General features: G+C 36.1%; 1 protein-coding gene across 16 annotated transcripts in view; it reads left to right on the top strand.

Annotated features, from left to right (window-relative positions):
* DLG2 (discs large MAGUK scaffold protein 2) overlaps window positions 1-24,361 on the top strand; it is a 1,731,178-nt gene that overhangs the window by 1,013,907 nt on the left and 692,910 nt on the right. The window contains exon 1 of one of the 16 annotated variants that reach the window (XM_010973426.3): window positions 7,596-8,099. The exons of 12 other annotated variants lie outside the window; for them this stretch is intronic. In XM_010973426.3, coding sequence (XP_010971728.1) covers window positions 7,791-8,099 — 309 coding nt within the window. In that variant the 5' untranslated portion in view covers window positions 7,596-7,790. Of the gene's footprint in view, window positions 1-7,595; window positions 8,100-24,361 lie in introns of those variants that run through there. 3 more of the 16 variants (XM_045509095.2, XM_010973424.3, XM_045509093.2) reach the window with 3 other exon arrangements.

The raw sequence follows: 24,361 nt of genomic DNA, 5'->3' as shown, positions 1-24,361 counted from the left end.
AAAAAACAAGATTAAACTATATGCTGACTATAAGAGACTCACTTTAGATTTAAGAACATACCTAGGCTGAAAGTGAAAGGGTGGAAAAAAGATATTCTATGCAAATGATAACTGAAAGAGAGCAGGGTTGACCATACTTATATAAGACAAAAGAGACTAAATCAAAAACTGTCAAGAGAGACAAGGACAGACAGTACATAATGATAAAAGGGTCAGTTCACCAAGAAGATATAACAGTGATAAATATACATGCACCCAACATCAGAGCATCCAAATGCAGATACTTGTTGACTTATAATGGAATTAAATCTTGATAAACTCATCATTAATGTGGTGGTTCAACGTATGAAAAACAATCAATGTGATTCATCACATTAGCAGAACAAAGGATAAAATCACATGATCATCTCAACAGATGCAGAAAAGCAATGACAAATCTCAACATTCTTTCATGATAAAAACACTCAACAAACTAGGAATAGAAGGCAATGATGTTAACATAATAAAATCCATAGATGAAAGACCTGTAGCTAACATCATACTCAGTGGTGAAAAGTCAGTTTTTCTCTTAAGATCAGGAACAGGGTGCCCAAAATTGCCATTTCTATTTAGTGTTTTATTGCAAGTTCTAACTGTAGTAATTAGGCAAGAAAAACAAATAAAAGTCTTCCAAATCAGAAAGGAAAGAAGTAAAATTATGTTTGCAGATAACATGACTGCATATATAGAAAACCCTAGAGATTACACACACACACACACACAGAGAGAGAGAGAACTAATAAATTCAGCAGAGTTGCAGGATGCAAAATCAATATACAAAAATAAGTTATGCTTCTGTACCCTAACAATGAATAATTTAATAGAAAATTAAGAAAAACGATTTATTTACAATAACATTAAAAAAAATAAATAAAATACTTAGGAGTAAACTTAACCTAGGGAGTGAACAACTTGTATACTGAAAACTACAAAACATTGATGAAAGAAATGAATAAAAGACATAAATTGATGTTCAAAGATGAGGAAAAACAATTTTAAGAATGTTCATACTACACAAAGCAACCTACAGATTTGGTGCCATCCCCATAAATATCCTAATGTCATTCTTTACATAAATAGAAAAAAAATCCTAAAATCCATGTGGAAACACACAAAAAAAACTTTGAATAGATAAAACAATTTTGAGAAAGGAGAAGAAAGCTCACACCTGTTAGTATTAGTATGACCAATATAAATAACAACAAAAGTCAGAAAATGTTGTTTGTGAGAATGTGGGGAAAATTAGAACCCTTGTGCACTGTTGGTAGAGAGTGGGAATATAAAATGGCTCAGCTGCTGTGTAAAACGGTATGGAGGTTCCTCAAAAAATTAAAAATGAAACTACCATATGATCCAGCAACCCTAGATTTGTCCAAAAGAATTGAAATTAGGATTTTTAAGAGAGAAGTATTTGTACTTCAGTGTACCCAAAGGCATTATTCACATTAGCCAAGAGCCTAATTCTCCATTGACAGATAAATGGATAAAGAAAATGTGACATAAACATACAATGGAATATCATTCAGCCACAAAAAAGGAAATTCTGTCATTTACTATGCTATGGATGAATCTTGAGGACATTAAACTAAATGAAATAAGCCAGTCACAGAAAGACATTTATACTGTATGAGGTATCTAAAAGCAGTGAAGTTCATAAAAGCAGGAAGTAGAATGGTGGTTGCCAGGGTCTGGGAGGAGGGAAATGAAGAGTTGCTGGCCAATCGGAATAGAGCTTTAGTCATGCAAGATGGAAAATTTCATAATTTGCTGTACAACCTTGTGCTTTATAGTTAACAGGATTGTACTGTACACTTAAACATTTGTTTAAACAGTAGATCTAATACGTATTTTTAAACCAATTTTTTAAAAAGAACTGAAGAAGATGCCTATTATGAATAATAGTTTAATTTTTTTTAACTGTCCAACTTGATTGATGGGGAGGAAAAGATGTCTTGCCTTTCTGCTCTCTAATTCACACTTTTTAATATCCTGTGAAATCAGTATGGCTTTTGGAATATGTCACTTTAAGAGGAATGAGGCTTTGGTAGCTGGAGTTTGGGATTCTCTCCCTACTTTATCACTGACTGGCTTCTGACTTGGAAAACCATTTCCCCTTTTGCACTATCTCGCTATAAAGGGAGAACAGCTTGAAAACACGGAGAGAAAAGCACAGCTGTCAGGAAGTGCAGCTTTTATGAATGAAGATCTTGCTAAAATAAACAGAAACTGTTTCTATTTTTCAGTGTTACAAGCTCACTTGCAAATTTCCTTTAAAAAATAAGATTAATACACTTATACAACTCAGCCACACTTAATGGTTTACGTAATGATCTTAAGAACACATTGCTATTTTGTGTGTAATTTCAAAATGCTTATCTGTTCATTTTACACCGAGATATAGAACAGAGACCTGGATACCTACGTTGGTGTAACCACCAGAAGACAATGTTATGTTCTTTCTTGCTTAATTTACCTTAATAAATACTAAACACTTTTTGTGCTTGGTTGAGAGGATGCAAATGCAAAAAAAAGAGCCATCTCTCTTCCCTAACGACAATTACTTACATTCCATTTGAGGAGAGTGGCACAAAATAAGTAACGGTGCAATTCTTATTTTAAATGCAGTTGTCATAGGTGTTGTAATAGAGAAGCCCAGGTGCTACATGAGCATTTGATGGGAGGATAACATGATCTGTTCTGGAAGGGGTAGGGGGCAGTGTCCAGGGAATGCTTTCTTGAAAGGTGGCATTTGTGTTGAGCTTTAGAATGCAGGGAGGACTCCAGAATTTCTGGATGTGCCTTTGGGATGGCAATCTGGTAGAAAGTAAGGTCTGATGGACTTGTTTCAGAGCTGTGTTGCGTAGTAAGCCTGCTCTTTTTAGATTGCATTGTGTTTCCTTGGGTTGGCTTTCAGGAGGTTGTAACTACAAAAAGGTGAGTAGGAGTGAAATCTGTGGAGGTACGGAGAAGGGAAGCGATGGCACGAGGTGGGACTAAGTGTGAGGATTCAGACCTGTGTAGTTGGAGGGTCAAGTCAAGCAAGGGAGCGAGGCACGGGGAGACTGGTGAAGGCAGCAGAGACCAAGTCGCACAGGGCGTGGTTAAGGACCGTGCAAGCCACTTTAAAGATTGTGCTGTCTGTGAGGATTTACAGTCCCAGAAAAAGGAGACTTTATTGACGATTATCAAACCGGGTAGAACCTGATCATGTTTTCATTTTAAAAGAAGTCACTCTGGCCATTATGTGAGAATGAATTGGAGTAAGGGCAGACGCCAGAGACCAGTTAGGAAGCTGTTTCACCAGTTTTACAAAGAAATGATGGTAGTTTAGATGAGGATGGTGAGCATGGTGATTGGGAGAAATAGACAAATGGGAAAGATATTTACACAGACACTGTAGAGTATAACTGAATATGCCAGGTGGATCTGGGGAATATCATAGGAGAAGTGACATTAGTTTAATCTTGAAGGATGAGAACAAATTTCTTGCAGAACTGTAGTTCATCCCTTAGATTAAATTGTTAAAATATGTAAATTGTGAATGATTATTACCTTTTAAAATCAGTATTCCCTTCAGAATCTCTAAAAATTGTCATATAACTTGTGTTCTTATTTCTCCAATACTGCTACTGAGTATTTTAGAATATAATAAATACACATTTCTTAAAAACCATTTGACAATTTGGCCGTATCAGTTCAGATAATCTCCTCTCCACCAACATCCACCCAAGTCCAAGTGTATCAGTGAGAATTGGGGACCTTTTAAAATTTTTTTTTCTGTTTTTCTGTTAAGTCCTCTGTCCAGGTTAAATCTCTATAACAATTAGGCATGTGTCCTTCACGCTGTTAATACATATTTGCTTTTACCTAGCAAGATTTACAACTAAATTGGTTTAAGTTCTTTGGAAATAATTTTAGAGCCTAAAATACTTTAAAAATTCTTGGTTCTCTCTTATTTTGAAAGGTAATTGTGCTTAGTTCTGGCGATAGTCTAGGCTGAAGGTTGTTTGATGTAGAAGAATATTAAAATTAATATTCTTATCAATGATAACATCTCTAGTATTTACAGTCACAGGAATTCACTGCATACACTTCTCAAATTAAGAGAAATTGTATCTAACACTTTATACCACTTTATCATTATTTAACACATTACTTGTGGCTGCCAAAGGGCTTCTGCTACCCAGTCATCCTTTAGCAAGCACTCAGCCCTTCTTTCGTAATTAATATTTTCATTTCTCATGTGCATAGAGTGTCTGAAGGAAATTTTACCTGGAAAAAAAATCTGAAGAGTGTTTTTGTGCGGTTCAATTTATTTAGCAATTCAGCTTTGCTATTTCTTTTTTATTAAACAAATCAAACCAGGATTTTAGTTTTAAGCCCCTGCTTAAAAATGGGATTGTTTGAAATCATGTGTGTGAAACTTTTGAAAGTTGTAGAACACTATAGAATTTAAAGACTCTTTCATTCAATTAAAAAATTAAAAATAAAATAAAATACACAAAAAAACCTAGTAGTTCTGTGAAAGCAGTGCTGGGTCAAAGCAAGGTCAGTAAGATACATCTCATTTAGGCGTTGCCCTGTGCACCAGCTGCCCCTGTTAAATCACAGTGATAAGTAGGACATGTACTTGGACACCACTAATTCTTGTTTTGCCAGACTTTCATGTCATCTTATGGTCATACAATTGACCAATTATGGTTGATCAAATTGAATTATCTTTAATTAGTAGGTCTGTCTCATAGTACAGTGGACTAGTTGGATGTATTTATCTCTTTAAGTGGTCTTCAGACTTGGAAAGCCAAATGTCATTTTTGAAAAGAAAAAAAATTAGGGGGTGAGAAGTCAGGAGGCTAGAATTATTTTACATGTATTAAAGGGAAAGTATAATTTCAATAGTCTTGTAATGTTTAATGGAAGTTTGCTATGGTCTTTAAGATCTTTGGAGGAAAGTAATATTAGGCAGTGTGTAATATTTAGGTTTCTACATGGAAATGACATGCTGAGGTTATTAAAACAGGAATTCTATTGTCCTTGTGATGGGAATAAATGGTTCATTCCAAAGAACTCATTGATAACAGATTTAGGTCCCTATGAAGATTTATAATATCTTTGAGTAGTGCCCAGCCCAGAAATGTTCTGTCTTGCTGCAAGCTACACACACCATTACAAAATTATAATGAACTCACACTGTTTACTCCTGCACAGATTGCTTCTTTTTTAATTTTTAAAAAATTTTATTTACTCATTTTTGTTTATTTTTTGGAGGGAAAGTAATTAGTTTTAATTAATTTATTTATTTTTTAGTGGAGGTCCTGCGGATTGAACCAAGCACACACTGTACCAGTGAGCTATTATGCTCCCCCGACAGATTGATTCTTATACTTTAGAGGCAAATGAATAAGAACAGGGCATGTATTCCCTGAAGATACCATTGAACCTTTGAGCCTTGAAATCTACCTGAAAAACTAAAGCATCTATGGTTAGATAAAGCTGGAGAGAGCCGAACTGATCACTTGCTGACATTCTCATTTTGGGGGTGACGGTATTGCCATATCATATCAAGTTCTACTGTATAGCCGTGTATCATGGTGACACCAGGTAAATGTGAAGTTCTCAAGTCCTCTATTTGACCCTGAAGTTCATTCAACCATTATCCCTTGATTCAGCATAAAAAGAGAGAGAGAGAGGAAGAGAAAGAGAAGGAAAGGGGGGGTGGTTTTCTGCCCCCTTTCCTACTGAGTATCACATGATGATATATTTGCCTGTTTTATTTTACTGTTTATATTGATATTGATTACTTGTTTCTCTTTCAGAAAGAAATACCACTAATGCCATTGTTATATCTACCCAGCAATTGAAGTCTTCATGTTTTTGTGGCAAATGTCCTTAATATCTCAACATCAATAGTAAAGCTAACTTTTAAAAATTAATTTGTTTCTAGAGCATTACTGAATCAAATATTATTTTCAAAAAATGTTAGTCACCTCCCTCATTTCTCTACTCTTTCCTTCTATTATATATCCACCCAGCCATCTATTCATCCATCTGAAAAAAATGTATGTATCAAAGCATGCTAGGTGCTGGGAAAACAGTGTGCTAGGGGATTGGGGAAAAAATGGTCAATTTTTCACATATGGGTCATTATTATTTAGCAAAAGTGTTGTGAGTGTTTACCATGCTAGGCAAGGTACTTATATCAACCCCTTGTGCTGAATTTGGAAAAGGTCTCTTTTGCACAGATACACTAACAGAAAAGATCCTACCCCTTCCTTTCAGGGTTTTTATATATAACAATGATTTATCATTGTTGGGAGTCTTAGTGTTGAAATGTAGAATATGTTGTAATCATGGCTTTTGAAACAAGAACGTTGCCAACTCAGTGAGAAATGAGGTCTGCACTGCCCCAGCAGCTGGTCAGTCCACTGAGAAGATAGATCTGATGAAATCTAATGATCTGTAAATAAAGTAGTTATATCATGGGATTATATCATTTTTGTTGGGGCTGCAGAGATGGCAGCTTGTTTCCCAAACCAAATTTATTTCCTTAGGGTTATGTGATAAGGATAGGCATTGTGGCAATAGATATGGAAAGTTTCAAACAGAATAAAAATTCTAAATGCTGTAGTAATTAGCCTTTCCCTTTACTGAAAATACTATGTTTAGCTTCTGCAGTCAGACTAGAATTTTAAAACAATCATGTCCTCTTTGGAAGGCAATTGCTTTAAATTGGATAGATTTCACTCATTCTTCAGTGAAAGAATTTGAAAATTCTGTCTTTGGAAACCAAAGTACTGGATGGCAGAATTGGATGTGTCTTTCACTTTAAAATGCAGACTCTTCTCTGTGGTGAATATATTTGTTGTGGTAAAGTATTTGAAAGGAAATCCTCGGAATAATTTGAGGTAAGGAAAAAACACTGTTAAAATAAGCCAACCCACCAATTTTGAACTGTAAAAGTTGCCTTATTTTGAATCAGAGGGAATTAGTAATCATTCATAACATACAGAATATATGTTTGGATGATAACAGATAATCATGTTCTAAAACAAACTTCCCAGTTTTAAAGGACTCTGGTATAGTGCTGTGATCTCAGTGATTTGTCTAAATGAATCTGTTCTTCAGAGTTAATACTGATGCTCCTATTTATTTTCATCATGATTTAGTCTGTCTTGGCAAAAATCTCTCTAGATAAGTGATTCCTGTAAATGTTGGAAATTCTTTCTCAGATTAACTTTCCCATCATTTTACATTGCTTATGCTATATTGTTTCAGCCTAGATCCATTCTTTCTGGAAAGAAGGGTCCTGCTAGTCTGATAGAAACTCTTTCCTAAGGTCTATATTATACGTGGGGATCAGTTAGGAGAGAGGAAAGCCAGAATGCCAAATTGCAAGGAGTATTCTTTACTGTGGGGCTCCATCCAAAAAGGGTTTGTAACACAGTGTACAGTCTTGTAGCCCAGCTGTGTGGAGCATTGATTGCTTCTGCCTAGAGCAGGGATACTGTCAAGTTGCTCTGTGAGTTGAGTCATCTATTGACAAAGAGCTACCAGCCCGCAGATAATGCTGTGCGGAGCTGCTCCCGCTGCTCCCACTGCTCCCACGATGCCCTGCTTATAGCAGCTGTCAAAGATACTGAGGGATCCACGGGAGAAAAAAGACTTTTACAACTGCCTGGAAGAAAGGGGTGTGAGGGAGGAGACATTCCTGTGCAGAGCTGACCAAAGGAAAGAGTAGGCATCAGTGCAGTATGAATGCATACCTCACCAAGCAACAGAGCTGCAGCCGGGGGTCCGATGGGATGGATGCCGGCAGGAGTGCACCCACACTGATCAGGGATGCCCACTGCGCTTGTGGCTGGCAGAGGAGCCCTCAGGGGCTCGGGTACAATTCTCAGACTATGCCCCCCACAGGACCTGGGGGCTCAGCTTCAAACAGGACCAAGCTGGTCACCTTGTGGGACAGTGTGCGGAAAAGCCCCCACAAGACGAGCACCAAGGGCAAAGGGACTTGTGGGGAGCGTTGCTCCTGCCCACATGGCTGGTTCAGCCCAGCACAGGTGAGCTTTTCCTTGTGACTTTCCCCTGAGGATCGGAAGAAACTGAGAGCAAGCTGGGTAAGGTTAGCATGGTTTGGAAACTTTGCTGGGTCCTCCTTGCTGTCTGGGTACGCCTGTTTAGTAGACGGTAGGCCAAGAAATCCTGTCATTTTCACAGGTGTTTGTGGGTGGCCTGTGAAAGTCAGGGGATGCTGTGCTCAGTTTCTTTCAGTGACTTTTCCCCAAGTTCAACTTCGCTAGTCCTCAGACGATTTTACCATCTGCGTCTTAGTCTTTTAGCAGCATTTTGACTTCTAATCACTGTTAACTTTTTCTATTCTGCCTAGCCTAGGGTTTTGTTTTGTTTTGTTTTGTTTTGAGGAAGAAAGAGAAAATGAACTTTAATCACTTTCCATCTCTTTAAAGCTAAAAGAACATTTATTTCTTCAGCTATGGAAAGCAGTGATTTGAAGTATGCTCTTCTAATTTTACTCTTATGATACTGTACACCTTTTCAGTAATGGAGAAGAAAATGTGTTTATACTAAATAATTTATTTTATAAACAAATGGAATATGATTGGAAGCAAGCTAGAGGGTGATTATACTCAGAAAAAAAATGAAACATTTCATTTATTCATAGAAGCAATAAGGTTATTTATATTGAAAGGTGTAACTCTCATTCCCCAGGAATGCATTTCTGAAGCAGATGTGCAGCGTCCTTTAATTTGATTCCTAGCTTATCTTTGCCCAAAACTGCTAGCATTTTACCAGAAATGAAATTGGCTCATTTTTTCCTGCCTCTATCCAGAAGAGGGAAATCAACTTCCTGTAAATGCTATAAAATATCAATAAAATGCACCTGTAATCATTGTCATAAATATAGAACAATGACTGTTCTTAAACATGTACTGAAAAGAGAAAAATTGTGTTTGCAGAAAAAAATCCTTTTTTGATTTTACCATGATTTTAGCATAATTAAGAAGTAGTTACTGATCATGAGTAAAATGTTATGATCTGAGAGGTGTAAAGAACATTCCAATTTTAGTATTAGTTTTTTTTTAAATGAACTTGTAAGAATGTAATATATCACTAGCTCTTAATGATATTGTTACATATACACAGCTTCATATATGGTTTTCAATACATTAACATCATGCATCTCATCATCTCGATTTAAATTAAGAATATACTGTCATTTTAGAATTAAACTGGTTCAGGTTGAAATGGAGCCTAATGTTTGGAAACTCAAGTTATTTTTTAAAGTTAACGTAAATTCCAAACTGAATAGTCTTAACAATTGTGAAGTCTCTATATATTCTTTTAACAATTCATGTGTTTAAATGTCTTTAACCTATATCTCTGTATTGATTATGTTAAACTCTCAAGGCTCACATAGGCAAAGAAGACAAACACATTTAGCTTATGGTTTTTGCACAGATGAGAATATGCAAACTTGCTTTATTGTTATAATTCTTTTTATCCAAGGTGTAATAAACTTTTCCTACTTTCTCAAACCAAAGTCTCTAATGCTATATTATAATAAACATGCTCTAAAAATCTTGGTACATTTTTCATCAACCAAAGGAAACTTTTCCCTCCCTTGGTTTTTAACAAAGTCGGCCTCCTACTCGACTTCAATTTACAGTCATTTAATGCTTTAAAGATTGAAATAGATTCTGTACTGATTAATTAAAGATCCAGTGACATATAAGAAGGCAATAAAATGAGGCAGTCACCATCTCCCATTATTCTTTTGCATATACATTTCTGTATGTTTTCTCCCTTATTCACACATGCTTTATTATTTTCTAAGAACAGTTATCCCCAGATAATGAAGAAACAATCCCGTATCTTTTAAGGTCTTCAGTGTGACACTCTTCTATCGCCTGACCCTTCCACCCTTTACCATCTCAGTCCTAAAAAAGTGCTATGCTAGATTGATCAGTCTCTCTTCATCCCATTCCTGTGCCCTTTCAAATATATTGTACTGAATAATTTTAATGTGTCTATATATGCATATGTGCATAGATTTTAATATATATTTAAATATCTCTATAATACCTAGCTACTTGCATATATGAACAAATTTTCATGTATATATAACTAGACATGCATATATACATGCGTATACATATACACATATGAAAATTAGTTCTATATTATTCTTTCCTCACCTAGAAATTACTAGCTGTTCTTAGAATGTTTTATTCTCTCTATATAAAGTATATTTCCTTTATTTCTTATAGGTACTCAAAATGCTGATATATGTGTGTGTGTGTGTGTATATATATATCTGCATTCATTTACATATGCATCTATAAAATATATTTAATATTTGGAATATACAGATATGTGTATGTAGTATCTACTCATGTAAACTATCACAGAAACAGGAGCATGTAAGTGTGTATGAATATTTGTCTATTAAAACTAAGTCTCTTTTGAGAATTTTTGGATACTATTTTTACCCCTTAAACTCACTAGAGATGTTCTGTGAAATATTGTAAAATAAAGGATGGAGGCTAATGATAGTAAACGTTAGACTCCTTGATTAGGCAGAAAGAAGGAAAGTGCATGTTTCAGAGTAGCCTAGGGACCCACATGTGGTACAGAACGTGCCTGAGGTCTATTAAGTGTCTGGGAGCTGGGATCTTGCCCTTGGAGATACTTGCTGTACTACAGGGAAATCAGCAGTGTGATTTCCGGCTGCTATAATGGCCATGGTGATGACTTGAGTTCCTCCCAAGGCTCTTTGCCAGACTCTTGTTATTTGGGGTACTGTGTACTAACAGGACTTTGTCATTATGTGATTCCTCAGCAGGAATAAGAAACAGCTTCTGTCCCTTCTCAAATAAGTTTTCATTCCATTTGGGTCTGTAGAATTAATATAACCATAATAATAGGTAAGAAAATAGAAAATTATAGTGCCCAGAAATGAGTTCTGAAATGCACATCTGAGATAATAGTGTCGGCCTTGGGAGAGGGGTGGGGAAACAAGTCCATCGCTGCTTATGTGGCATTTCTCCCCAGTGCAGACTGATCTGGCGAGACAGCACAGAAAGTGAAGACTCGGAAACCAGGTTTCTGTGCGTTTGTTGTTCATTCATTCACTCTTCATTTGTTTATTCAACTCTCATTTCCTTAGTGCCTACTATGTGCCACTCTGTTAGGCCCTGTGGTTGTAACAGTAAACAACGTAGATCCCACCCCTACCATTATAGAGCTTATGGCCTACAATAGTATACAATACTTAGCAAATATATCATTATATACACAGAATTATAGCATCATAAATCAGAATTTGTGAGTGAAACAAAATCCCAGGGAGTGCTGCAAATTCCATAGTAAATGTATATTTAGTATACAAAAGGTCCCCAAAGGAGTAAGAGAAAAAGATCTTTCTTTTTTTTTCTTTTTTTTCTTTTTTTTCAGAAAAGACACTACCTATTAGGATAAAAATAGTACTTACAGGATTCTAGTGAGGAATGATTAACAATACATGTGGCACAGTGCTTACATATAGTGGAGACTTGATAAATATTTGTGGAATGAATGAATGAATGAATAATAAATCCACAGTAGAAGCTGGCTACTGTTAACCTATTCCTTAATTCACTCTGAGAAGAGAAGAGAGGTGAATCAGTGAAGACTTCAGAGAGGTAGTGATACTTGGGCTGGATCACTGAAAAAACATGTGTTTATCAAGTAGGCAAAGAGAGATATGCTTTGGGGGCCAAAATAATAAAAGCAGAAACCCATGGCACACCTTGGAGCCTGTGGGGAACTGCTTCTAGTTCTGCCTGCCCATGGAGCGATGGGCAGAGCGCTGGTTGCAGAGCCTGGTGGGCTCTGGTAAGGACCCATTGAGGCAGCAGCACTGGGCCGATGCAGGCTCTGAGCGCTCTGCCCCCTCCATGTGGGAGGCTCCGTGGTCAAGGAACCCTTCTGGGCCTCAGTTTCTCTATTTCTAGGAAAATTGGTTTTCCCGAAAGGAAGCTCTGTATATCTTCCAAAACTAATAATCTGTGGCTCTGTCACCTGACATCCATTAATTAATGAGAAGCACTTTGGAAAAGATGTATGCTTCAGAGCTGGACAGTCCAAAGTGTGAACTTACTAGCTCTATGTGACCTCACTTGCTTAACCTCTTTAAGACTAATTTGTCCCCTCTGTAAAACGTAAATGATAAAATCATGTTGCAGAAAAGTGTAATAAGAATTAAAAACACTATATACCCAGCTTGGCACTTAGAAGGCAGGAATTGTTCAATTAATAAAAATGGTGTTTATGATAACTAGTGATAACCAAATTATGTTTTTTAACCTGAAGAACTTGTTATCTATCAAATTTAATGATCAGTATTGTGGTCCTTCATTAGCATTTCTAGTTTGTCCACTGACTTTTCTGAGGTCTTACGTATAACGATGAAGGTTAGGCAAGGCAACTGTCCGGAAACACTTGGCACAGTCCCACATGGTGATGGGGTGACATTCTGTCCTTCAGGTTTCTCAGAGATTTACAGTGGTGCACACTAAGGGAAAAGTCATGTAAAATAGAATTGTATTGATGAACTAGCATTTCCATAAGCTTGTATTCAGAGGTGGGTAAGGTTAGATTTTTTTCAGGAACGTACTGCTAGAACAACTGCATTTGAAGTATTTAGCCAAACCCAGTAAATCTTCCCTAACCGTCCCTTTACAGCTCCTCCATAAATAGCATTTACAGCAACTTGAGTGCAGAGGACTCTTTCATCCAAAAAGTAGGGTTGCCCTAGGCTGAAATCTCCGGCTCAGCTTCTGCCCAGTCAGAAGGATCTGACAGTTTGTTTTAACTCTGTGGCTGCTTCTACTGATTCCTTCTATAGAGAGTCCCTTACTAGTCTCTGGAAAACACCAGCCACCTCCAGGCAGGGGAAACATAGAAGAATGAGAGGTATCATAGAAGGAATTAAAGTTCTGAACCTTCCTTAGGCAGATCTGAAGTCAGTCGGTCAGCACTCCCGGTACCCCTGCTTCTGGCCGTTGACATCAGTGGACATTCTTTCTATGGCAGGAGAGGAGAGACAAAGGACAGAGGTGGAAAAGAAAAATGCAAAGATAACGGTATTTATTGAATACTCACAATACCCACAATGTGTGAAGCACTGTGCTTAGGTCTTGACATTAATCATCTCTTTGAATTCTTCCAACAACAAAAAGAATGATACTGTAATTCCCATTTTTCAGATGTGGAAATTGAGGCTAAGTGTAACTGGCTCATGAGGGCACAGCTGAGAAGGGCAGAACTAGTTTTAAACATTGTCATATCTGACTCCCCTAACCTTTCTTTCCACCATGTATTACAGAAAGGCCTCTTTGAGATACACTGGAAGGTAGAATGCTCTCAGAGACCTCTTTAATTTTTGAATTCAGCAGGAACTTACCTTAAGGAATTGGAGTGTTTTACGTGTTTGGGAGGACTGACACTTCATAGCAGAATCTCAAATTTCCCCATTCTACTTCATTTTCTGGTCTCAGGAACCCTGAGTTGGTTGAGCCCTTAAGGAGTATTTTGCTCTCCAATGAAGGTTAAGAACTATGCAGATATGAAGCAGTGGAATAGATTCCCATAGCACTGATACCAGAATAAGATACTTGATCTTGGAAAGACCTCATAATCGGTGGTTATTTGTAAATTGGATTTAACCTTGCAACACTTATGGTAAAGAATTGGGAACCATGCATTGTAAAATTAGTCTAAATACAAAATGAAAGTACATAAAGAGATTGTCTGAAGTCTAAGAGCATCATCTCATACTGCTGAATGCATGTGAATCCCATCTATATAGTCTACCTAATAACTATGTATCTTTCTTGCCAGGAATCAAGTATCTCCCTTTCATACCAGCATCTCCATTGTCTATCCTGTTCCTTTCTTTGATATTGTTTGATCTGTTACAAATGTAGCATCCCCTGATTTTATTTTCCATTCTCTGCTTTCATTCCTTTAATTTCCCAAAGGCATATATATTTTTTATAATTATGTCAGAGCTGGATGGGAATTTAGAGGTCCTTCTCCAAAGGAGAACTTGAAGCCTAGAAAAGTTAAAAGATTTGCTCAAGGTCATTCAGTTTGTGGCAGAATCAGCCAATGTCTTTGAACTCAGAATTCTTTTTACCGTTTCAAGCTGCCCTCCCTCTCTTAGCCCTTATGTGCTCATCGTCAAAATGTAATTATTGATGGAAAATTGTTAAGCATGCAATTTGTTGATAATGCGGTGTTGGGCAGTATACAAAAAGTTACATAAACCTCATCTCTAGTTTCTCATAATTCAGACCAACAGTCCCGATGGAGAAAAGGGGAGAGACAAACCATTAGAAATCATTTTAGGAATGCATGGAGGTACTTACGTATTGGTAATGATTAGGAGGAGAGGACTAGGGATGCTAAATGCATTGTTATGTGCAGAGCAGTCCTGCACAATAAAGAATGACCATGTACTGCATAATTTTTAATATTCCACTTTATATTGATGAATTTTTTAAATTTATGATGTTCAAAGCCTAAAATATTCAGTTTTGTAAACAAATAACAGAGTATTTTCTGCAAGGATTTAATAATTATTTACTATTCTAGGAATGTAATTCCTATGTAAATCAAGGGGTTGTTTACTTTGTTCTGTCAGGAATTTTACCAGGAGTTGATTCCCATTTTGGAAAATGCCTATTTTGAGCAATATTGCTGCTGCTGGTATTCATGTCATCGATATACCTCTCTTACATCAGTTTATATTTGTAAATGTGATGTGCGGATATGTAATTGAAGAGACTTGAGCATCTTTTTAATGGACGTAGAGCCAAAGATTTTAAATTGGGAGAAACACATGAAACACAAATATTTCACCAAATTTCAATAATAAGCTTGTTTTAAAATATTTTATTTGATTGCCAGACCATATATTAATTTTTAAATATGTTATCACACAATAAGAAATCTATTTTGTGAAATTATTTAGTGTTTGCTGTTCAGTATTACTCTAATACTGTTTCAAAGGTCATCTGCACTGAATTTCCCTATAAGCTCTTAGGTGGCTGGGATTTATTAATATCTATTTCCTGTTCACATATTTTATCAAAGGGCAGAGTTCCAAGATCTTTTGAAGTACTAGAAATCAAGTGTATATCTTTACATGAGGGGAAATTCCAAATAGGGATAGAAAAATGATAGATAGATGAATAGATAAATGGATAGGATGGATGGATGGATAGATAGCTAGATAAACTTCCTCACTGGCCTTCCAGGGAAAACAGGGAATAAAATGGAATTATTTTGACACTAAAGTTATAAATAAGAGCCAGTTTGTTTACAGAAATATGACCTTTTTACTCTCTCCACTTTATTAGCAATCTTACTAGATTATCTATATTTCAACTCAAGTATTTCTTTTGCTCTCTTATTATATACAAATGATCCATTATTACTTGTTCCAACACTAATTTTCAGTCTAGGATCCATCATATGTCTGCTCTTTCACTTTTCCTGTGCTTATAGGATCTGGTATTTCATCTCTTTGTTCCATTTAGATCTAAATTTATCCATTAGAAGTATATGTAAGCCTTTGACTCCTTTATTATATCGTCTGGTACAGTTGAGCTCACATATTGCCATATTGAAAACATATTATTTTAATATAAATTACTTCCTTTGTATTTCTTCTTTTACTTCTGTTAAGGCATTATTTAAAAAAGATGTGTGTAGGCAGTTGTATTATCCATGAATTTTATTTCAGATAGAGAAAGGAGGGTATTATAAAACATCATAAAACGGAAAGGCTGGGTGTGGTAGAATTGAGAATGCTGGTTTAGATGTTTGAAATTGTTATGTGTATTGTTATTTGTATGTATTTAGCTTGCCTTTCAATTAGACCAGGAGTCAGCAAAGTATAGCCTACAGGTCATACCCAACTTGCTACCTGTTTTTACATATCCCATGAGCTAAGAAGTTTTAAAAAATATTTTTTAATACTTGAAGCAAATAAAGAGAATAAAATTTCATATAATTTTCTGAAAAATTATATGAAATCCGAATTATACTGTCTGTAAGTGAAGCGTTCTTGGAGCACAGCCACACCCATTTGTTTACATGTTGTCTGTGGCTACTTTGGTGCTACAATTGTGAAGTTAAGTAGTTGCAATACAGACTGTAGGCCCAGAAAGCTCTAAATTATTTACTGTCTGGCTCTTTATGAAAAAGTTTACCATTGCGCTAGACTCTCAGCTTTCTATTTCCTTCTCATGGAATATCCCAGTCTCCCTAACAAGGCCTGTTATTTAAACGTCTGATTTAAGCACCTCCTCGTTAATCCTTTCTAGTCAATCTTAGCTCACAAAACTTCTACTTAACATGGTGTCCTGCACAATTAGCATTGTGCTTGCATTGTGGTTAGTTGTTTCCATCTCAGTCTCCTGATTAGAGAGTAGAAATTTCCTCATATGCCTAACTCACAGTAGTTAGCAGTCCAATCACCTCTTTGTGACAATTTTTGTAATATCACTGTTACGTTATGTGTTTGGATCCAGACTTAGCTGCCTTGTTGGCTGCGGAGAGGAGAGACTATTTCTTCTATACCTTTATGTCTAGCTGGTCACCATGCACAATTCACCCGTCACACTGTGTGACAGTTATGAATACTTATCTATCTGTTCCACTAAGCTGAATTCAATTAGAGCACAATCTGTTTATTCACCCTTGTTTCCCCAGTAACCCAGCATGTAGCAATAGATCAACCAAGTGCTGTTGATTTCTGAGTGAATATTAGCACAGGGCCTTGTATCTAGAGGTACTTAATAAATTTTGAATTTTATTATTATTATTACTCATTATGCAAGTGCCTTAAGATCAAGAGTGAAATCTTCTATCCTTGAAGTAGCTCTATTCAAAAACAGACTGTAACAAAAAAGTTGTTAGCAATGATTTACCATTTTACTTATTTTTCTTGTTTTTAGTTTAACTCAGATTCTTATTCTTTTTGGTGGTGCTGTTAAAATATGGGAATTGCTGTTCAGAAATTATGTCCTGCATTCAAGTGGGTCATGCTGTTCAATGATGAAAAGTACTGTCCTATACCTTGAAAGGAAAATCAGAAAAAGAAATTCTGATTCTGCACCGTTTCTTTGTCTAATTTAGGAGTCACTTGTTCTCAAGAAGGTTGAAATAATGTGAAATATTATTTTATAATTAGTTTCCACACAATCTCTTGTAGACTATATGACCTTTTTTCTTCATCATTAAATGTAAGTGCTCAGAGTACAGTGGTTGGCAGTGCTGCATTAAAAATCCGTAATTGAAAACATTTGCACATAAGGCCGTGCTATTTAGTTAGCAGTCAACATTGTTATAGTTCTGTAATAAGTACTTTAAAAATGAACTAAATATAAAATTACACGAATAATTCTTAGATTGTATTTTACAATGATTAGCAAATGTATCTGCCTCTGTCAGACTGCGAAGACAGTCTTAGAAAATACTTTTTGAGCCTTTCTTTTACTGATCATTTCTCTGATCTGTTTTATTTGTTCTCCATCAAGTACATTATTGCACTAAATTGCAATGTTTTAGTTTTTTTTAAAGGCGTTATGTTTTTAGACCACATGTAGGTTTACAGCAAAATTAAGGGGAAGATACCTACAATATGTATTTTTTAAATTTCTGTTTTCAACTCCAAATTTTTAAAAATTAAAACCTAAGTAGATAATCATAAATCCTCTTAAAGGTGAGCATTTATACTACTTTAAAAAATAATTTTATTATAGGTTTTTATGTAGAAATAATACAAATTTGTTAAAAATATTACAATCTAAGGATCTGTTTGAAAAATATTAAAATTTTGTAATTCCACATAGAAGTAACCACAGTTAATATTATGTTACCTTTTCAGGTTTTTTTCATTGTCTCCGCATATGTACCTTCAGAAAAAAATATATATAATATTTTGTATTAGCATGAGCTCACAGATATACCTAAAGTATTAGTTATATGTGTCTGTTAGGAAGTTAAGAATATAAAAGTGTATTGCTTTTTAAAATTAACATCATTATGAACATTTTTCTAAGTTAGTAAAATATTTTTCTTTTGGCATAATTTTTAATGATTGCCAAATATTGTTTCTATCAAAAGTCATATCATTGAACATTATGTTATTATTACTATTATTATTATTATTATTAATTAAGCAGTGCTGAAGTAAGCATTGTTGTACATAAACCTTTGATCACTTTTCTCATGAGGATATGATTTCAGAAAAGGAGTCATGGAGTCAAAGGTGTAAACTTTTTTTTAGGCTTATACCATTTATCTAGTCATTCAGTTGATTTTTATTCAACAGTTAATTATTGAACAGTTCCCACAAGCCAAAACACTGCCTCAATCAATGAGGACATAATGGAAAACAAAAGAGATTGATTCTTGCCCCATGGAACGTAAGAGTTAATTGCCAAATTGCTCCTGAAAGGACTTGACAAATGTATAGTCCTCCCATTCCAGGAGTGTGTGAACAAGTCTTTCCTCCTATACTCTTGATGGTTTCATCTTTATAAAAAATGTTATAAATTTGGTAAGCTAAAAATTGCATGCTGTGGCTGTTTTGTTTTTATTTTTAATGAAAATGAATACTTTTCATGTGATTGCAGCCAATTGTAGTATCATTATGGCATCTTGTAGCATAATAATAATACCCCATTGGTAATCTAGTACCTGCTTAATTTGTTGGCTGAATGGATGATAAGAAAGTTCGATGAGTAGATGGATGGATGGATGAAGGGAAGGAAAGATACACAAATAAGTGAGTAGTTACTGTTTAAAAGTTCTGGTAAGAGAAATTTCCACCTACCCTAAATATAGCAGAGTAGTTCTTAACCATCTTCGTGAGTGATCTACACCCCTATTTCTCCTGTCACTGTATTCCTTTTCCTTGTGTCTGTTCTCTGGAAGGAAAAGACCTGAATGCTCTTTTTTTCACACTGGTATAGGTGAGCAAGACTGAATTGAGTGACAGATAAAAAGGTAATTAGTACGACAGACAGAAGTAGACAGGCCATGTGACTGTGTCAGTAGGGAATTTGCTGAGGGTGCAGTATGGGCACTAAATTGACAGGAAGGGATCTTGAAGAGGAAAAGTGATCTAACTGATCAGATGCGTAAGGGACATTGTCTGGAAATTTCCTGCCTATTATATAGTATGTTTATACTGGATAAGAATTTTATGAAATTTGTATGGAGACATACTCAAGGATGAGTTGGGTCCACATGTCTTAAAATGCAGGCAGTCTGCCCCTGAAAGTCAAAACCATAATATCTTAGAATGATTATATGAAATTTTATCCCTTAAAACCACACCATCATTACATTGCTGATGCCAGTATTTAGAACTGAACTTCCATATGCAAAAACTCCATGGACTTCTCTTATCAAAATTAGCTGCCCTCTAGCTGTTCTTAAAAAAAATTTAAAAATGAAGCCAACCTATCAGTAATGTGAGGGCAACTGTTTTCTAGTTCAAGAGAGAAGGTCATTTTCAAAGGACTAAACGGAAAGGTGACAGAATAATAGGTTGCGGGTTTTAAGTAGATTAAGGACAGAAACTCTGAGTTTACGGAAGAGCCGTAAATTGGGAGTTCTTTGTAGGCTTGTAATTCTTATTTTCCCAATTAATTGATTCAAAGACAAATGGGCAACAATTGTCATTATGATCCTCACCCCTTTTTGTGCAGTTTATTCAGAACCTTAAGCCCATTTTGCATTTCTCTTCCTCTTTTCTATCCTGCAGTGCTCTCAGATCTGTTTTGCAGTTCACTCAATTTGTTACCCTAAAAGGTAAAGACCCAGGTTCTTGTCATACCCAAAAGATAAGTTTATAGTCAGGGGACCGTGCGTTGTATAGCGAAAGATTTTAAAAGATTTATTTCAAAAAGGAAAAGTACACCTCCAAGAACAGGAGGTGGGCTGAGCCCGGGGAGGAGATGTGGTGGTTTTTGTCTTCCCCTTCTCTTAGACCTTTACTTAGAGTTGGTCTCTTGATTGATTGATGTCTCTTGTCTCTGGAATGCTTAGTCATGTTTGGTTCCTTTGCACATGTCCTTCCCCATGATGTACACAGAAAAACCCATGGAGGGGTTGGGGCTAAACTGCAATGTTAATTAAGATATAATATGCATTGGGTCATGTCCAGCTAAGTCCTTTCTGCTACCACACAGTCATGGCTGTGGGATTCTAATCAGTTTCTTGCTGGCACTCATTTAGAAGAAGTAAAGTCCCTTGATGCTGGAGGTGGGATAACACCATCTTCTGGATGATCCTCCCTCTCCTCCACCTATCTGCCCGGTGCCCCCACTTACCTAACTACCTAACAAGTTTACCATGCCAGGAAAGCAGGAAGTCATCTTTCTATACGCAGGGCCTGCACTAATTAATCGATGACAAATTGAGATAGAACTATATCTTACTGTGTCTCAAATATTTTCCCTTTTTACATTCTTATTCTCAGTGCTTGAGTACGGACATGCATTATCATTCAGACAAGCTATTTGCAAGAGCCAGTGGCCTCCCAGATGCCTTCCATCCATTCTGTTTTTGTTGCCAAATTTATTTTAACACTCCGTTCTATTTGTATCACTCACTGATTTAAATAATTTAACAACTTCAAATCATTTAAAATAGTGCTTCATTTTAAATGTACTCTGACTTCTGGAGGAGGCTAGTTTGTCTGGAAATGTTAATGGATGGTCTATGTTGAATTAAACATGTTAAGCAGTTTATTTTTATTATAGGATTTTTTTTAAAGCCCCTGGGTTTTTATATCCCCCAAGGGCAGGTAGAGAGTGTAGAGCATTTCTTAAATGTAGGTGATGACAAAATCCCTTTTTCATGGATACATACTTACCAGTATTTCATGAAGCACAGTTTGCCAAACACTAGTTCACAAAATATAACTTGTTTCCCCAGCAAAGCATTCAAAGTTGTCTTTGACTTGACCCCGGCTTGCATTTCGAACCCATCTGCAGCCACTCCATTGTATTCTGATCACAGCCAATCATTCATTGTTTCCTGATTCCCTGAAGCCATGATGCTGTCTCTTGCCAAATCCTTTCTCATGCTTCTCTCTCTCTGTAATGACCCTTCTGTTTTTGTGTTTGATAAAATTTCATTCATCATTCAAGGATCATCACAAATGTTATCTTATTTATGCTTTCCTTTCTCTGTGCCCACAGAATGTTGCCCATCCACCTACTTTTGACTTAGCATTGTGATTGCTTACATGTCTGTTTCGTCTACCATACTGAAAGCTTTGAAAGAAGACAAACCATGCCTTAGTTATTTCTGTATCTTTAGTGCTAAGTAGGGCCTGACATTTTTTTAATGATTAAAGGAATGATATCTTTAAAAATTGGTAAGGAGGGAATAGTGTTGTGTTAGGCAAGGCTTGCTAAAGATAATACTGTGATCAGGTCCCTGGATCCCATTTTTGTCTCTCTTAAAGCCGAGATGACCGTTCTGATAAGTATCCAGAGGGAACTGGGACCAAGAAACGGACAGATTGGCTAAAATATACATGCCATCAAAATATGAAAAAATTATTTTATAATTGTCAGATGAATTAAAACACCCATGTTCACAAAATTCATCTGTTCATTCATTTGCAAAGACTTATTAATCATGTATTGATGACAATACCTACTCTAGAAACTTGAAAATATAGCAGTATATATAATAGGTAAGACTTGGAGCTTATACTGAGAAGTACATATAATTAACAAGTAAAGCAAACAAAAAACAAGTAAATAAGACTACCTCGGATAGTAACCTACTATTAAAAAATAAAGTAGGGCACTGTGATATGAAGGATAGGTTAGTGGAAGTGGGGCTTATTTGAATAAGACAGTAAAGTAACAGGAAGCCTTAATAAAGAGGAGACACTTGAGTTGGTCTTTAAAAGATGAAAGGTGAAAAGGGGACAAGTGTATGACAGTCTTCAGGTGATGTCACAAATAAAATAATAGCATGTTCAAGGGCCCTAAGGTAGGAACAAGTTTGATATATTCCTTCAACAAAAGAAGGCTAGCGTGGGAAAGAGAGTATGGAGAAGGAAACAGGAATGGAGGTTGGAGAGTCAAGTAAAGCCAGGTCTAGACTTTGGAGATTATGGGAGTGAGTCTGAATTTTATTCAAAGTTCAACAAAAAGTCATTGAATTGTTTTAAATGAGGACGTGACATGATCTCACGTACATAGTGAAATGAGCTATGGAGAAGTAATAATGGAAGGATGCTCAACAGCAGTACTTCCAAAGGAGAGGTAATGATGACTGGACTCAGCAGCATTGGTGATGGAGGTCCACTGTAGGAGTTCAGGATATATTTGGGATGTAGAGCAAAAAAAATGGATTAAATAGTATGGGTTTCTTTGAGGCAGAATATGACAAAATGAGACAGCTAAGAAAAATAAGGTGTCAAGGGTAACTTTCAGATATTGGACTTCTTTCCTTGGGGTCATACCATCTTCAAAATTTGTTAATTATTTCAACTTTAATGGTCAGACTCCTTCCCACCTAGTAAGGTCATAGACTGATGGACAGTGCTTGCCTCTCTGACTTTCCTTTTTGTTTGCTTTCTTTCTTGACCCCAATCCTTTTCCCAAACTCCTGGCTGATAGTTTTTCTTTAGAGAAGATAATATAGCTATCAGTCCTGCTGGCCTGGGTGTTCTTTCATTTCTTTAAGGTTACCTTGCATGGCTGAGTTTCGATCTTATTAGGGTGATCATAAGTTACTTTGTTTAACTTGGAAATTGAAAGAGTATCTTAATAAAATCCCCAGCTATTGACGACAAGACAATAGATCATGGCCCACCAAATATCGTTTTTGACCCTCTTCTTCTTCTTCAGCTCTGGCCTTGACCCTTCTAATTCTTTCATGAAAAAGATATTTGGAATATCTCATTTAATATATTGGATGATGAATGTCATTTATCTAGGAATCACTAGATAAAGAGAGTTTGGATGGAAAGCCAAGAAGGAAATAAAGTAATCATTTGACTAATGAAAAGTACTTTACTTTTTTTTAAAGCGCATATGGTTGAAGCATATGGTCTCCCTACTCCCTTTTATTTCTTACTTTTCAATTGAACTATGAAGTCATGAGTCCATCTATGGAACACCATTTATTGGATTTATTAGAAATTGCCCCAGATATGAAGGAGAGATGATATAGGAAATTGAGACCATTTAAAGTAGAATCCTGTCTCAGTTTCTTACCATGAAGCTTCAGGTAACACAAGCATGTGTCCATTGTTCATTCTTGAACCTTTTATTTTCAGAGTTTATGCTAGTTATTCTACTGATTAAATTCCAAGAGGGTTTTGGAAATCATTTTTCTAAGAGTTATTCTTTCTTTAAGCTTTAGTTTAATTTTAAGACAGTGATGAGTGAGTTGTATTTTTGGGAATAAACTTTAACCACTGGGAACAGATATTTCCTTCATACATTCCAGACCAATTGACTAAACTGATGGAGAAATTGATAAATCACATTCTCTGGTATCTGAAAATGCCCTCCTATCATGAGACACTGGTAGCAGTCATGGCAGCAGCTTGGCATAATGTCCATTACCCCATCACTAAAACTACTGTATTGTGGACGCATTATTACGCTGGCCTTGACAGAGTGCATGAATAGTCTCTAAAGCAGTTCCTTTCCTCTGATCAGTCTGTAACTGTACATTGTAAGGGCCACAGTTTAATTCATACCTCAGCAGAAATCACATAGTGATGGTCTGTTAAGTGATCTGTCTCTTTCAGTTTGGACTTACGCCTGAATTCCGTTACTTGGAGGAGGGTGAGTAAGTGTGCTGCAGTGGAAAAATACAGAACTGGAAATCAGGAAACCCAGGTTCCAGTAGCTCGGCTACTCTGGATTCTTTGAATCACCCTAGCCAAGTCTCAGGATCCTAGGGTCTCCCTACCAACTGGAGGAAGTTAGAATAGATAACAAACATGGTTAATACATTTGACTGTGTCAGTTCAGATTGACTCATGATGGTCGTATTGACCATGGTGCTAAGAAAGATGGTGAGGCTACATCAGGTCCGCTCAGGCAAGAATGAAGTGAAAAGTAGCACAGTCAGCCGTGAATTAGAAAGAAAAAAGCAGCAGCCTAGATCTCTAGTTTCTCTTATAATCCTGGCATTCAGTGTTGCCATATGTTTCATGTGAATGGCATAATTATAATAAATTATGATAATGGCTACCATTTGT

This window comes from Camelus bactrianus, chromosome 10 (assembly GCF_048773025.1).
Source record: "Camelus bactrianus isolate YW-2024 breed Bactrian camel chromosome 10, ASM4877302v1, whole genome shotgun sequence".
Lineage (NCBI taxonomy): Eukaryota > Metazoa > Chordata > Mammalia > Artiodactyla > Camelidae > Camelus > Camelus bactrianus.
Note: the sequence above shows the minus strand (reverse complement) of the source record. Positions and strands in the feature narration are given on the sequence as shown.